Below are 16,441 nucleotides of genomic sequence, written 5' to 3' on the forward strand. Positions count from 1 at the left end.
TTGGAATTTTAAGATCTTGCAACAAGGCAGTGACACAAAGAAAATCATTATGCCTCTCAGTTTTTGCTTCTCACCTTGGATCCCTACCACATGCACATAGCCCCACACACACACACACACACACACACACACAACCCCCCAAATATTTTTAACTCTTACAAACCCCTAGCAGACCTCAGTGTGAGTGGGTGAGGGGTTCCCTGCATGCCAGGCCCAGCATACTGTGATCAAAAGAGTGAGAACATCACCATGACTGATCTATTTCCTGTCCCCAGCTAACAAGTAAATTACCGTCACTTAGTCCGTCACCCTCGTCACAGAACAGAGCCCTTATGTAGCTGACCTCAGTCTGAGAGAGAGGGAGAGAAAACTATTCGTAGAACAGATGGCAGCCTCAGCTCCAGGCCAGAGAGGGGTGGGGGAAATGAAAACTATTTACGCTAGTCGGAAAAGAAAGCAAAAAAGCTTCGCCCAAAGTGGAAAATTAACTGTGGGGTTATTTCAAAATGCTAACATAACTCAGCTCCGGGGGGGAAAAGACAGCAATGATGTAATCTTTGAGGTAATCTTTCTATGGAGGAGGGTTGTTGGGGGGTGTAACTCAACTGATATTAGATTTTGAAAGTAGACACTAAGGCATATACTTTTTGGACTGAGACTGAATTTAGACCCTACAGTACAGTATATTGTGTCAGAACATAGAATGGTCTGAAATTTGAGCACTTCCATGCTAATGCACTCTTTTACACTATAGGATCAAAAAAAGCCTCAAATGTGTTGAACACGTTCCAAAAATGAATTTAATTTTTAGGTGATATCTTAGAGTCTTTTTGAAAGTGTCATTGGTTCAGTTTTAGGGTGGTTATGCCTTTCTAGACCAGGCAAAGAGATGGGAGTCAAATGTCAGAGGCGACAACAGTTACAGAGTTAAGGCCCAGTCACACCCGGAACTGAAATCATTTAATTTCAATAAATTTGCTGTGAGTAGTGGATTCACTTGTGTGGGCAAAGTTGACCAAACGCAAACCATCTTGACAGCGCTGACCATGAACGCTCTTAATACATCCATGACCTTTGAGACAAGGGAGACCCAGAGACTCATAAGTGGAGGAGGCTATCATATTAGCTTTCAAGCACAATTCAATATGATTTAACACTAACCTTGCTGTAACAGAGTAAAAACTGCAGCATGGTTTAGATAGATCTACAGTATATCAATACATATACAAAATTAAATACAAGTTAAAGGTAGGGCCACCTGGAATATGGATTTTAAGATTGGTCAAGGTTGTACCTGAGAATGTTCATACGTGACATTTAATGTAACCTTGTCTGATGAGATGTGCAAAGTGGCCTTGAAAATAGATACTGTGTGTGTAACCAATGCCATGGTCTGCAGGTTTACACTTTGTACTAAGTTTGGGCCAAAACCTAAAAAAAAAACATTCTGGGACGAGCTGTTCTGCAAAGAACACGATGGCTGGCTAAAAACAAGTGTACCTCTACAGAAGTCAGACACAAAGTATAAACTGTAGGAGGGAGTAGACTCTGAGGAGGAGTGCTCCTAGTACAGAAGGGTGCGCCAGTGCTCATCACTATCTCAGAGATGCTGCCGCCCACGTGAACATACTGCAGCTGGCCACTGAAGTATTGCTCAGTAGCCAGCTGCATACATTGTAGGTATGAGGCTACCATGTTGGGTGTAGTTGAATTGCTAGATTGCATTGGAACTGGATGGTGTTGAATGCATTGTAGAAATCATAGGACATGACTGTCAAGGTCTTGGCATGCTTCAAACAAGTGACAGAAATATTTGTGTGAAGAATAAAAAAGAAGGCTTGTGTCAAAATGCTGCCCACTTTCACACCTCTGCACACCTGGACAGTCACTGTGGAAAGTGGACGTGATTATAACTTTACAAAACATCCAATGAGACATAGATTGTTAGATAGAACCAGTGCAGTTCCCATACAAAATGTGCCTCTTCAGAATGGGCCGATTGCTTAATATTATAGAACCACATATACATGTATGAATTAAAATGATAAGGATTCAATAAATTAAATGGTTTCAATCCAGACAGAGACTTCACCAGTGAGACTAAACTGAGGTTGAATTGCAGAAGCAGTTTACGGCCTTCCATTTGTTGATTCTGCTGCCAGTCAAACATGTCTGTGCTCCTGTTGGCTAGTTTTAGTGCCTCCGACCCTGTGTGTGTGCTCGTTCCTCCATCTCGGGCAGTTCAACTGAGCAGGGTGTGTGCCTTTGTCCCGCTCAGCAAGACAGAGCCCAGAAGCCCCACCCTGCTGTGGTATGACGGTGTATTTATCAAACAGCCCCCATTGCACAGGAGCTGATCGGTACACTGTTCGCTTGTTTATTCAACATTAATTAAACATTTCACATGTCCAAACAACTTCACACTCGACAATGCACTTCCTTGGGTCCTCACCAGTACACCCGCCAAGTGTAAAGTCAAGTCAAAGCCCAGAAGCCCCGCCCCACTGTGATGTGATGGTGTTTATATCAAATAGCCCCTGCTGCACTCAAACACAGAGCTGAGCGGCTCGCTGTTTGCTTGTTTATTCAAAGTTAATTAAATGTGTCACTTGTCCAAATTGTACTAAAGGAGCATCTGTCTTTACAGTAAATCATCTGTTGAGTGTCTGATGGGTGTTTTATTCGTGCTTTAGAATGTAACCGCTGTGAGACAATCAGAAAATAACGTATTTCTGTCATTCATTTCCAGCCTTTCTGTCGCTGGCATGTGCTCTCGGCTCGCTTGCCCTCTCTCTCTCTTTTGCTCTTGTCTTTTTTAAAATGAGTCAGAAAACCCACAACAAAGCCTAACTTTTAACGTTATCAAACAAAGAGAGATGTCGTCCCCTTGACTCGTCTCATGGCAGAGTCGTACAGCTCTGATCATGAAGTGCTGTCGCAAAACCCAGAGGGCCTGCCCCACTGCTGCAGAGTGGAGCGGCTTATTGCTTGTTTATTCAGAGTTTAAGTTTATTAATATTAATTGTGCTGCGTGTCCAAATTGCCCCAAATTTAACACTGCTCTCCCTTTGTTACCCAGCCATACACCCAGCAAGTGTGACGTCGATCTGATGAACGGTTCAAGAGATATGCGAAGGACATACAGACATACAGACACACAGACATACAGACAGAGATTCCTTCCTTTACCAGACAGACTAGTGCAGTGCCCATTCAAAATGTGCCTGTTCAGAACAGGCCAATATCTCAAAACCTAGAGAGAACAGTGCTCCTCCCCTAAACACCACAAATGTAGTAGACGCTACAATTACCGATACATTCTACCTGTACATTTCAATGGCAGAATGGCGCTGTCCGTATTTCCGCTTGTTGAATCCACGTACAGAAGAAGAAGCAGAAGCAATGTTGTTTATGGGGTATTTTTATATATTTCTAAAAAACCGCTCAGCCAAACAGCTTCACATATTGACATTACACTTCCTCGTTTCCCCACCAAGCAATCCACCTACCAAGTACGAAGTAGATCGGATTAACAGCTCTCAAGATACTTGAACGACAAACACACATACATACATACAGACAGACGGACACAGACCGAGAGATAACATGAACTCAATGCCACAAGTCTGAAGTAACGGAGAGCAATGAGAGGTCTTGTTTTTGGTTCTGGGACAAAGCTAGAGGTCTTCACAGCTTAGTTACCCTCCTTAAACTCCAGAAGCTTACAGAAAAACACAGTAATCAGTTGTCATTGCCACTTGGATGTTGAGCTGAACCATAATTAGAATTTTTCTCATGCAGTGTAATGCAGTACCTTCAATATGACTTCAATGCTGCATGGATTCCACACAAACAAAATGTTTCTTCATACTACACAGAAAATCATCATATTACAATCAGATCACTTCAGGTTAGTTTGCCCCCAGGCTAGTGATGTTGTATAAATTCTATATATATCGTTCAGTCATATCCATCATACAGTATGAGGGGTGTCCCAGATCTGATTTTTAATAGAAGATGTTATACATCAGACAAAAAAAACTGCTGGTCTGGAAGAATTTGGACAACCTCAGAGAAAGGTATCTTTTCCTCGTGCCAGCAGATGTCTTTCATCAACCATGTAGTTTTCCCTTCATTAATCATTTTCACAAATCTCAAAGTCACTAATTAGACTAACAAGCTTAGTGAGGTGGTGACACACCCTCACAGACCCAGGGGAGAGTGAGAGGGGCTGGCCTCTTTCTGAGTCATTTCTCCTGCTGGCTTTATACACACACACACACACACACGCACACACACCACACACATACACACATACACACAAGCACACACACACACACACACACACACACACACACACACAGCAGGGCGTATCATTTGAAGGTGGCCTGGTGTGTGTGTGTGTGTGTTCTGTCCCTCACTACTTCAGCAAGTCAGTTTAGGGTTAGGACTTTAGCTAGTTAGTTTTTGGTTTAGTATAGTATTACTTATGGTGACCATTAAGATAACAGTGTGTTTATGTTAAGAAATGAATATAGTCAGAGGAAGGTCCAGGCGTGTGCGCGTGTTATCTGTGATCAACTTCCTTTGTATGGTTTCTCCAAACATATCTTTGCATGTAGGTGCATGTGTGTGTTGAAATACAGCATGTAAACCTCTACCGTGTTGTCTTTGAGGCAGGCTTTGTAGATGATGAATGGATGCCCCTATCATCTGCCTGCAGAGAATAGAGCCCTGTGTAATTACAGGCTTTTTACTGGTCTCTTTAGCCCCCCTCAGACATGCACCCCTTTATGTTAATCTGGTGGCAGTTTAACATGTTGATGTCACGTCTGAATATGCAACATGGTCACTATTACTTGCACTTTGCACAAGGGCATTCCTACTGCTTTGGACCTGTAACATTTTCATCACTTTTCATCATGATATCAGTTTGAACTGAATGCTGTCAGATTAATGTAAAGATAAAACAGAAAGTTATTTTCACTGTATTTAATTTCACTGTTCAATGAAAATTCTATAAAAATGTATAAGTGGATTTACTGTGAGGAACGGTGACATAGTGGTCATTATTTATCCCTATGTTATCCATGCAAGCGCACAAGCTCAGCGCGGTAGGTCTCGGGCGCAAGGGCTGTGTGGGCGTCTCCATTCACACCTGCTATTTTGGTTCACTTATGTGCAGCAGCACAAAGTGCAAGGGTTGGGTGAAGGTGAATATAGATCAGTGAGTGTGGTGATTAGTAAATACTCTCTCAGCCAGTCGCACCACTGGTCTCATAGCTCTGAAATAACTGAGCCAATCACAGTGAAGAATGACACCATAGCTCAGCAAATGGAAATACGCTTTTTCAGGAAATCACACTTCTGCAGCCAGAGACAGATCATGTGGGGTTTTTTTTAATGATTTGTACAATGATGATAGAAATAAATAACAACATTTGTTGAAGCCATTAATATGATTGCATCAAACTGATGCTATTTCAGTTTTATTTCTACTGCATCTTACATCGTAAATGGCTACATCATCTCTGATGAACTCTGGTAACCCCACGTAAACAGACAAGTTATAACCAACCAGACTGATGTGTGTAGGTGTGTGTGGTTACTCTGTAGCAGCCTGATGTCATTTTCAGGTGATTTAATGACAGTAAACACAGTTAATGGCTGTACATAATGGCTAGGGATGGGGGAAAAAAATCGATTCTAAGATGCATCCTGAATGCGGGCATGGACAATTCTGCATCGATTCACAAATGTCAAAAGTCAATTTTCTAAATGTTAGTTAATAACGTGATATTGACAGAACAAAAAACTCAACTGTGAGGGCAGGGCAGCTGCAACAACCAGACAGTGTACAGCGCACGTGCTAGAGTTCATCTTCACAAAAGGCAATGGTTGCAAGCATTTTTTGATTTAATTACTAAATAAATACCTTTGCGAGATGAATGTGAAATATATTGTGAACTTTCCAGCTTCCAGCTTGAATCAAATCGTGACATTCCCAAAGATTCCCACCCCTAGTAATGGCACTGTGCTTTGGTGTGACACTTCTCTAATCAAAGGCTGCAAGGATTTCATGAACTGAAGGAGAAGCTTCTCATACAGTATAAAGCAGCTGTGGATAACAGATACCGTAAGAATCAGCCACATTCATCAATGCAGAATGACTTACTGACGTTCCTACTTTAATCTCATTAAAGTATTCTTTATGCCAATTTAAACACATCTACTGGTTGAAGAGTGTTTAATTCACCAGATTGGCTGCGAAGAGACGTTGCGCCTTGAGAAAAATAGAGCCCTCCTCCTTTCTATCATACCAGCTTTAACTCACCCCTCACTCACATTCTCCCTCTGTCCGCCAGCCAGTTGTTTGTCCCTCAACAACCACCACGCTGCCTGTTAGATAATTCTGCACAATTCTAGTTAAAATAAGAATCATGATTTTATAGAGATCACAATTTTCTTCAAAATCATTAGTATCAATTATAAGTGTGTTGTCCACTCCTTTCAACACTTGAAAAATGTCACTTAACGTTCAAGTATAATATTAGAGCAGTAACCACAACGTGAAGAACAGTTGTTTTGCAGTGGTGACCAGAGCCATATTTTTGTATCACTAAGGTAATAAGTCCTCACAGCAACCACTGTCTGTTTCTTTCAATGTCATATCTCTAGAGTGGTATCTCTCCTTGATGAAGCATTTTAACCAGATAACTGCCCAGTTTCTTTTTTGTTGTTTGGCCAACTCAGCTGCCGCTGAGTAAGTTTGCCCCTGACAGTTGTGATTATACTAAACTACACTAAGTGTACTACACCTTTCACCTCCTACAGCTTGCTGGACACAGTTTTATTATGTACATTTTAATTAAAAATGCAGAAGTGATATCACAATGTTTCAAATTGTGACATGATATAAAAATGATTCATTGTTAGATTACTGGCCAAACCTACATGACATCATGTAACATGACAACCCTCATAATTTTTCTCCCGTTGTGACAATGGAGTTTTCATAAAAGAAAATTATGCAACAGAAAATAAAAGACATGTTTTTTTTTAACCATGCTATTGTTGCCTAGTTGTGTACATGATATTATTTGCATTTGATTCGTGTTCAACTGAAACTGACTTTGGAAAAGAACCTCAACAACATGTCATCCTGTTTTCCACTCTGAAATGCACATGAAGCTCTCCTGCTGTGTGTGTGAACATGTGTTGACATGTATAGTAGCAGATAGTTTTGGAGGAGGCTAATAATGGCATTGAAAAGACCTCTTCAACCAGCTTCAGTGATAAATGACTGAAAATTGTTGCCAGCTGAGATTACATCATACATGTAGCATTTAGGAAGTGTCAGAATTTGTATAGTGTGTGTGTGTGTGTGTGTGTGTGCGCGTGTGCGCGTGTGCGCGCACACATACAATTATGCTATGTACATGACCTAGGGATGCACGATGTTGGACTCTTTGCTGATATTTCCAACTCATTGTGGCCAATTGTCGATGCCGATACCGATATATACACATATTTTTGTATGTTCAGTGTTATGCATGCAAGCATAGATTGTAGTAAGTATGATCAAGAAAGACAATATATGAAGGAGGAACTTAGGAAGACTGGAGTTCAGGAGCTCAGCATTAAAACTTTAATGAACCTGCCAAGTTGGTGGAGCAGTAGAGTTTTCTTTGGGTTTATTAGACAGACAGGATTAATGTGGAGGATTTAATCTCTGGTTCACACTCCGGAGCAGAAGGTGGCGGTCATGCACCTAATACGCTGGTTGCCAACTGCTGTTATAAACCAAAACGAAGAAGTTTGGTTTCTTTTCCATACAGAGCATGGATGTATAATAAGAGCTGGATAGGACGCCGCTGCGCAGCCTTGCAGCCAATTTTTCCCAGTGGCCACTCGTGGTATTGCAGTGAAAAATCCCCCTGCGGCCCAAAAAGGATTTTCCCCATAGACCACCATTGTAAAACAGACGTCTGTAAAACTGTTGACAGGATGCCTCGAATTGCAAACAACGTTAATTATGACTCTTTCTATTATGAACTTTTGATCCATGGAGGTTTTATGTTTGCAAAACTTTCCTCGAGTCGAGAAAAGCAATTTAAAAATCTGTGACGTCATCACAATGTAAATGTCTATGGGCTGAGCGGGAACTCGTGGGCGGGGCCAGCAGGGGAAACACTACTGCGCATATTCAGTGGGCCGCACAACACGAAGCAAACCCGGAAGCTAGAAACTTTTTTTGGCATATGCGCCACGCGAGCAATTCTTATAGGCCTGAATGGGCGCCATTTTTAGTCCAGTATCCAGCTCTTATAATACATCCATGATACAGAGTGATACATGTATCATGTAGTTGTGCTGAAATTACATCACGTTCACACCTGCAGTTGAGTTTACTTGGTCTACACCAAAGAAAAAAAATTATTGTTGCCTTTTAGCTGTCGCTCCATTTTGTGCTCACACTGCCTCAGCTTTATGTCAAAATGTGAGTTTAAGCTCCTTGGTAAAAACTTCTCACTATAACCGTGTGCTAGTGACTTCATCCCTCTCTCAGTAGTCCTGTCTATTGAAGGACCAAACAACCAGACCAAGACTGGTTTGAATTCAGATTTGTCTGATGCATGAAGATTCCTTTATCTTCACGTCTGACAAAGTCTGATATCACTGGCCATCATTAAAGGTACAGTTGACATCTCTGCATTTTAGCAGCTTAAGCTAACATTAGCTTCAAACTGACAGGACGAGCTGTGTGTGTTTTAAGCTTAAAACAATAATATGATGTGCTTAATAGTTCAATGGGAGATGATGACTCAGGCCTGTCATTTACACTCAAAAACTAACTAGCGACCTGTTAGCTACATGTCTGAAATTGATGATTGATCATTTATTTAGATTAAGACCCACCACTGTGTTGGGTTTGTATTCAACCAAATTATTATGAATATTATTAGTAAAGACTGCAGTCAGACCTCATATGTCATAAATAATGTTGAATAGGAAGGAACAGGACAAAAAAAGAAGACGGGGTATGGGAAATTTACTTTTTGGCTGCTATGCTTCACTGGTTTTTAATGATGATCGGCCAAGATACATGGAGTAGGACATAAGAACAACACATCTCTGTAACCCACCGTTTCAAGCAGTCTCGGTCTGGTTGTTTGGTCCGCACCAGTTCCATTGATGGCTGTCACACCAGCCTAAACAAACCAAGTCAAATGGCAAATGCACCAGAGTTCCCTTGAAGCCCTACATTTAAAACAGTGATGATGTATGATATTAAATTCCTGACAGAAGTGTGATTTAAGCATGTTTCATACTTTTACCTGTGTGTGCATTTAAAATCATGAAAAGTCGAGTACAGTTTATCCATATGCTTACATCTCTTTCCCTGTGTTTTTGTATGTGTGACCTCTTACCATCATCACTCATTCTCCATCTGTCTCTCCTTCCTCTCTGTCTTTTCTTCTCTCTTTCTCCTCTGTCTGGGTTTTGCATTGTAGCCAACTGCTTCCCTCAATGCCAGAACGGAGGAATGTGCCTCAGGCCTCAGCTCTGTGTCTGCAAGCCTGGCTCAAATGGGAAGGCATGCGAACAGAAGACGGTGCCCACACACCCCTTTCCAGCACTGCCTGGGAACGGACCCACCAACGGCCACACCACTGGTCACACGAATGGACACAATGTGGTACCCCAGCGGCCCATACCTCAGCAAGTGCCTCCTAATGGTTATGCCTCTGCCCCCCCTCCGGCTAACAACATGGGCCAGATGAAACTAACTGTCAAGCCGGCCCCCCAGCTCGTACGACCACATTACATCCAACAGCACATCCAACAGCAGTAAGTATCCCACTTTGATTCAGCTTTTACTTGTCCATGCTGTCTTCTGACTATTGGAAAAGGTGTTAGAACAACTCAGTCCTCCACTGTGGAGCTGCTACTGATGTAGTACATGTCAGAGGAACTGAGTCAATCAAGCATTACAAAACTACAGAAAGATCACAAAATCATGTAAAAGACAACACTCACATCCCAAAAACACAACTCATTCACAAATGTTTTCTTATTTTCTCTAAGATTTATTTGAGAAAACAGAGTAACTATACATTGTAATAATAAATAACTGTGTTTTTCCCCCTGTGGTAATATTTGTGAATCAGGATGCTTTATAAATTTGATGTCAGTCATTAGCATAAGGAAATGTCCAAATACAAGCGGTCTGATTTAAATTTTTTAACAGAAAACCATTGTCGGCTGTCAGGCTTAGTATGAAGATCAGGACATAACACTTGTGTGCCGTGGATACAGAACTCACAAATCTGTTGCACTCTCAAATGTGTGACATTGCACATCAGAAAACTCAAATGAAATGTGGTAGAATCATGTTTTCCATACATAACCTTAACTACTTTAATCCAGTAGTTATTGCAACCCAACCCTTTCCCTAAGCCTGACCAAGTAAGTTTTGTGCCTTAGCCTTAACTATAGCTGTAGCAGATGAGAAAACATTAATATGAATCTTTTTGTAGCATGGTTTTGAAAGGCATTATCAAACTATGTCATCCTTCTGGTAGGAATGTGAGAACAGAAAATGCTTGTATGGGATGTTTTGGAAGGCATTTACTACGTTTTTGTTTAGTTTGGATGACTTGTTGAGCCACAAACCATAAGAAGAATTTGTGCACATCACACACAGTTAATGAGTTCTCCTGACCATTTCTACACTTTGTTTCTACTTGTGAACATTTTGGAAAGAGAGAAAATGTTTATGAATCTGACAAAAGTTCTTAATTTGTTCTTACGCAAAAGTTAAGGTCAAAACTATACACAGACATTTCATTAATAAGGTCCATTGTCTGTAAATCACAAGAGGCAGATCAAGTACAATAATACTGATAAAATACCATTACATATAATACAGTGAATACAAGACACTACAATGTCAATCTGGCAATAAAAATGCCAATTACCAATCTTACAACAAAACCAATGCCAATAAATCTATAATACATACAATGTTACATAGAGCCATAAATGTCCAAAAACATCCAATCTAACATTTTGTGAGCAAACTGTAATATATAACAAACTACAGCTGCAGGCACAGAAGACTTTCTGAAAGTTTTTGTGGACCATCTGTTGGTGTTTAACTGAGTTTACCATCCAGAGGACGCCCATCATATTGAAGAACTGAACCTTTCCCTAGGTTCTACACTTCATGACTATTTTGAGCATATTAGGAGCAGTGCCAAATATAAAACCAGCCCTCTTAATCAGCTTCTTAATCCTATTTCTATGATTAACTGTAATGCTATTACTCCAGCATACCACAGCATAAAGCAGCCACTGACCATGATGCTTTGATAGATAATATCAAATGGCTTACCTCAAAACAGGAGTTTATAGCCTTTTTTGGACTGTGAATCGTATTTTATATGAATTCATTTTTCATTTATATTGTAAAGAACCAAACCAGGACATGATCAATTGAACAGGAAAAAAAATCCACTCTTCATTGCCAACAACTCTTAAGAAGTCCCTCAGCCAGTTTTATTGTTAGAGTTAACAGTTTGGTTTACATTGTTTCCAGTTTATTAGTATTATTTGCTTGGCTGACAAGCCAATAATCTGATGTACCATTTAGAATGTAAAGTGGCCATTTTTGATCCAAGTAAATAAACTAGTGGACATGGTTTGATATTAAGAATACATGAAAAATTTTCAAATACATCAGCCCAATATCTCTTTACCAGTGTACCTTCCACTCACAAACCTTTATATCTGATGCAATTAACAGCTTTGTAGCAGTAGTATACTGTTTTAAAGTTGCAATCAACAAAAACAAAGCACAGCAGCCTGGACACTGCTGAAGCTGTACCTCTACTGACAGCAGCTTGCCTCTGTTTTTCTTCAAGGTCTTTCTTGTTTCCTACATCTTGTCTGGTTGAGATTGGATGCATAATTCTACACAGTACATACAGATCAAGACGGTAATGACAGACTACTTACCTTGAATATTGATCAGCGATACATCGATCAGATACACCAGATCAGTATTAGAGCCGGCACAGATCATATTGAGCGGATCGGATATCCACCATGACGATGATCCACATTATTTCCTTTTTCAATGTCATTATCAAATTAAGTGTTTCTGCTGTTAGTAACATTCATCACATGCCAAATGCTAGCTTAAGAACCACAGCAATCCTTGGCCCCATATTATCTTACATTAAAATGATCTAAATGTGAGTTCTACCTCCGACCTGTAGGTTGGAAATCTCTGCCTCGAATGACTTAAAGGTCCAGTGTGTAGGATTTAGTGGCATCTAGCAGTGAGGTTGCAAATTGCATCCTACTGAATATCCCCCCTGCCTTCCAAGCGTGTAGGAGAACCTACAGTGGCTGAAAAACTCACGAATAACGTGACAGACCCTCTACAAAGTCAGTGTTTGTCCATTCTGGGCTACTGTAGAAACATGGCGGTGCAACATGGTGGCCTCCATGGAAGAGGACCCGCTCCCTTTGTAGATATAAAGGGTTCATTTAAAGGTAACGAAACCACAACAATTCTTAGTTTATGTGATTATACACTAATTAAGACATATTAAATATTATATTCCATTTCTGTGAAGTCCACTCTGCTAGATGCCACTAAATTCTACACACTGGTCCGTTAAAGAGCGTGTAAGAAATATTTTATATTAACAGTGAATCACATGACTGCTTGTATGTGAAAGGGGTCAAATCACAGTGACAAACCCACAGAGAATTATCACTTGACTTTCTCCTCAGCTCTACTGGGACTTTTAACCTCTTTAAGCTCTTTGTTTTGGTTTTATGACCTGCAACTTCACTGTTTTGTCCCTCTGACTGCTAATGTCAGTGTTGTTTCCAGCAGCAGCAGGCCACTGTACACTACCTACCCAGTACCAAACTGCAAGTGGACTGCTAACAAAATGGCCATATCAACTTAAAAAGTGATATGTCAGATGTTGTGTTTATAGCTTGTTTCTGCTGCCCCCATGTTGCCAGAAAATCAGTTCATGCAGGTTTAAGTGTCCTGGGGAGAAAAAGCTGGATTGTAACTGCAGTGTTTGTATTCTCTGTCCAGTTCAGGTTCGTATCAACATGAATCACATCCAGATGTTTGTTCACTTAACATTTTGTCAGTTCTGGGATTTAATTTCTGGGATCTTGGCCTTCCACTTTTAGTTTAATTATCTGTATGGAAAATCTAGTATAAGGAATCAATCCTCACCAATGTGTTTTTGCTTCACACCTTGTCATAGTTTACCAATGGAGTCCAAATGGGATGGTTTCTGTCAAACATTACCCCAAGCTGGTATGAGGGTTCATCTGTTGATAATCACACAGACAGTGTGTTTAGTAGCATGCTGCCTGTTTGACAGCATGGTGAATGGTAAAGCCTGCAAGCCAACTCTGCACAATTGCTGATCTGAGCTCAGGGAATATTCTGTGTGTTTTAAAAAAAACATGGATCCCTCAGTGTGAAGGTTCTGTTATTGCGGTTTGCCTGGCCAATACACTCTCATTATCACCATCCATCAGTGTAATAATAGGTAGGATTTCTCCCTGCACTTTCATAAGTGGAGTTGAAATGTCACCAACTCCTGCTGTGGTTAACTATTGGTTTGTTTTGCCTGTCACTACAGCAGATGATTGGAGAATGTGCAGTCGCATCAGACACAGTGAAAATGGCCCCAACACCTTGTCAGGTCCAATCGGTGAATATAGACTCAAAACCAATCCCTACGCCCCAGCTCTATGTTAATTGCAACATGTTGATGGAAACATCCAAAATGACCCAGCAGTGTCAAGTTAGATGTCATAGATTAGACCAGACCTGTGATATTGATGAATGATATTTAAAATATTAATGAATACATTTTATGTGCTCAGTTTTACATGCACTCTGTAAAACGATCAAGAGGGGTTTTTTATGCACTGCTCCGGCATCAGTAATTGCTACCAGATCTGTGTCCTCGAAAGCTGCTCTCAATTTGCAGAGAGGATTTATCTCTCACAAGGAGCTATTCTCCTATTGGTTCTAGCAACAGAGCGTTTTGTCATCTGATAGGATAAAAAATAGGGCAATAAACCCCAGGTAAGTAACTTCTCATCAGATCAGTTGGGTGTGCACAAGCAGCTGAGTGAAAGAGAGAGAAGTTTTATGACAAATCTGCCTAAAAGCTGTGCAAATGTAACAGATTTGAGATCATATCTAAATACATGATTTGGCTGATATGCCCACAAAAATTATCCAGTGTTTTGGTGCCTTTTGCTCAGAGACCTCACAAGAGAAACTGTTCAATGTCTCAGTGTAATTTTGAAGCCTTAATCTAATCTGTGTGCTCATACTGTATAGATAAGATTGCAGATTACAGTTTTTTTTCTGCTCAGGATAGTGTTTTGGAAATACTTGAGAAAGTGTTGTCAGAATTCCAGAACAGGGTAAATCTGAAAACGTGTTTTCATTTTGTCCTTTCATCCCCATTTATCTGGCATTTTCCACCATCGAAATCATCATAAAAATGTAGCTCTCCACAGTGGATAAAATGCACAAGAAAAATGGCTTTAGTGTGGGTACCTCTGCATCTCTGTGTAATTGCTTATTTTGTCTTTTAGGGTTGCAATCCAGCAACTGGAATTACAGTTAGTCTTGATTAGTTGGTGGAATTTAAGAAATGCTTTAAAATACAAATTTTATTCTGCTATACAGCAGAAATGGAAAAGTAGGTCAATGACAACACTTGTGTTGTGTGATCAACTATACAAGAAACATAAAACAAGTGATCAGATACATTAATAAACTGATATCTGTCTATCCATCCAAGTCAGTTGTTTGTCATTACTTTTCAGAATGACTAATATTGGGGTTTTCTGATCTTACGCCCTTAGGATGACATCATTTGACAGTGCCTTCCAAAACCATTACAAAAGCAAGCTACAAATAACTGTTACAAAAGATCATAATGATTCTTATGACTGTTTTCTGATCTGCCACTTCCATGGTAAAGGTTTGGTTAGGTTTATGCACAAAAACTGCTTGGTTAAGATTAGGGAAAGAATGTCGTCATGGTTAAAAGAAAGTATTGAAAACTGGAAATGAGCAGGTCCCTGATGTAACAGTCACATGCATTATTGACCCATCAATCTAACCCAAACCCTCCACTACAAGGTATTGTAGTTTAGTCGCTTGTCCGTTTAACGTTAATATAAGTCATATTTAGGCATTTGAACAAATGGCTGATGCTATTCTTGGGAGGACAGTTTAGTTTTGGCAAGTTGATGAATGTCTGCCCTGTGCTGGATGCTGGTCTTGAAGAACTGGAATAACGCTGGTCTTGAAGAAGTAGAAGAATTTGGGAACATTTTAGTATTTACAGACAGTGTGCAGTGCAGTGTTTTCAGACACATTAAAAGCAGATCACTTAGCATTAACAGACTTCAAAAGGTAAATCCCACACCATCACATTACTTCAACCACATTACTCCAGTTACAGACAAGAGTATGTCTATGTTTCCTTGTCAGGTAAACATAGACATACCGTAAGTCTTTTTAGATATTTGAACAATACTGTTGCTGTTTACTGGAGTTAACTGGATAACCTTTTAAAACATCTGGTTTTGGGATTTACCATGCGGGTAGCTCCTTAAACTAGTAAGTGCCTTAAACCTACATTCTTTCTAATGGCCAGCAGGGGGTAACTCCACTGGTTGCTAAAAGAAGTCCAATTGGAAAGATCCTGCTTCTTACTTGATTTATTACCCCAGTAAACACTTTCCTAATGAGTTTAAGGTCTTTGCTATCGCTAGTTTCAAGCCTTCTTCAATACATGTTCATTTTGTAAATTATGGTTCAATTTAAAGTAAAATTGACGATAAAACAGCGCATGCTTCAGGGCATGGCTGCCTTATGATTGTTGTTACCGCAACAACAATGTCTGTAACGTAATGTGACATGGCGTAACCCCAGATTCACAGAGTATAGGCGTACTTGCCATTATTTGACAGTGTGTTTTCAGTTCATGAAAGTTAATTATAACATTTTGGTCATCTAAAAAAGTTGTGTTCAGCATTTGGTTGTGCTAAAAGACCCTCCAAGGAGTTAGATGTTCAGTTTTTCTGGTAAGTACATTTAGTTTGAATGGTTTTAAGCCTGTTTTTCGCTAGTGAAAATTGGCATAAGCATTATCACAGTTAACCATATTCTGTAAATGCCCCGTGCCAACCAAGCTAGCAGCCAGCGCTAGGGTCTGCTCCACCCTCTGGTCCAAATATGGTCACTTCTGGCTCCAATAATCCAAGATGGTGATGGTCCAATATAAGATGGCAATGGTCAAATCGCTAAACTCAAGTCTTCCAAAGGGCAGTCTGCAAACCAATGGGTGGAGTCATTGTGACT

General features: G+C 40.2%; 1 protein-coding gene across 5 annotated transcripts in view; it reads left to right on the forward strand.

Annotated features, from left to right (window-relative positions):
- The window catches only part of ltbp1 (latent transforming growth factor beta binding protein 1), a 153,853-nt gene that overhangs the window by 23,398 nt on the left and 114,014 nt on the right, over window positions 1-16,441 (forward strand). For all 5 annotated transcript variants that reach the window (XM_044372810.1, XM_044372805.1, XM_044372806.1 and 2 more), the window contains exon 3: window positions 9,516-9,852. In XM_044372810.1, the coding sequence (XP_044228745.1) occupies window positions 9,516-9,852 (337 nt within the window). The remainder of the gene's footprint in view (window positions 1-9,515; window positions 9,853-16,441) is intronic.

This window comes from Thunnus albacares, chromosome 14, assembly GCF_914725855.1.
Source record: "Thunnus albacares chromosome 14, fThuAlb1.1, whole genome shotgun sequence".
Classification (NCBI taxonomy): Eukaryota; Metazoa; Chordata; class Actinopteri; order Scombriformes; family Scombridae; genus Thunnus; species Thunnus albacares.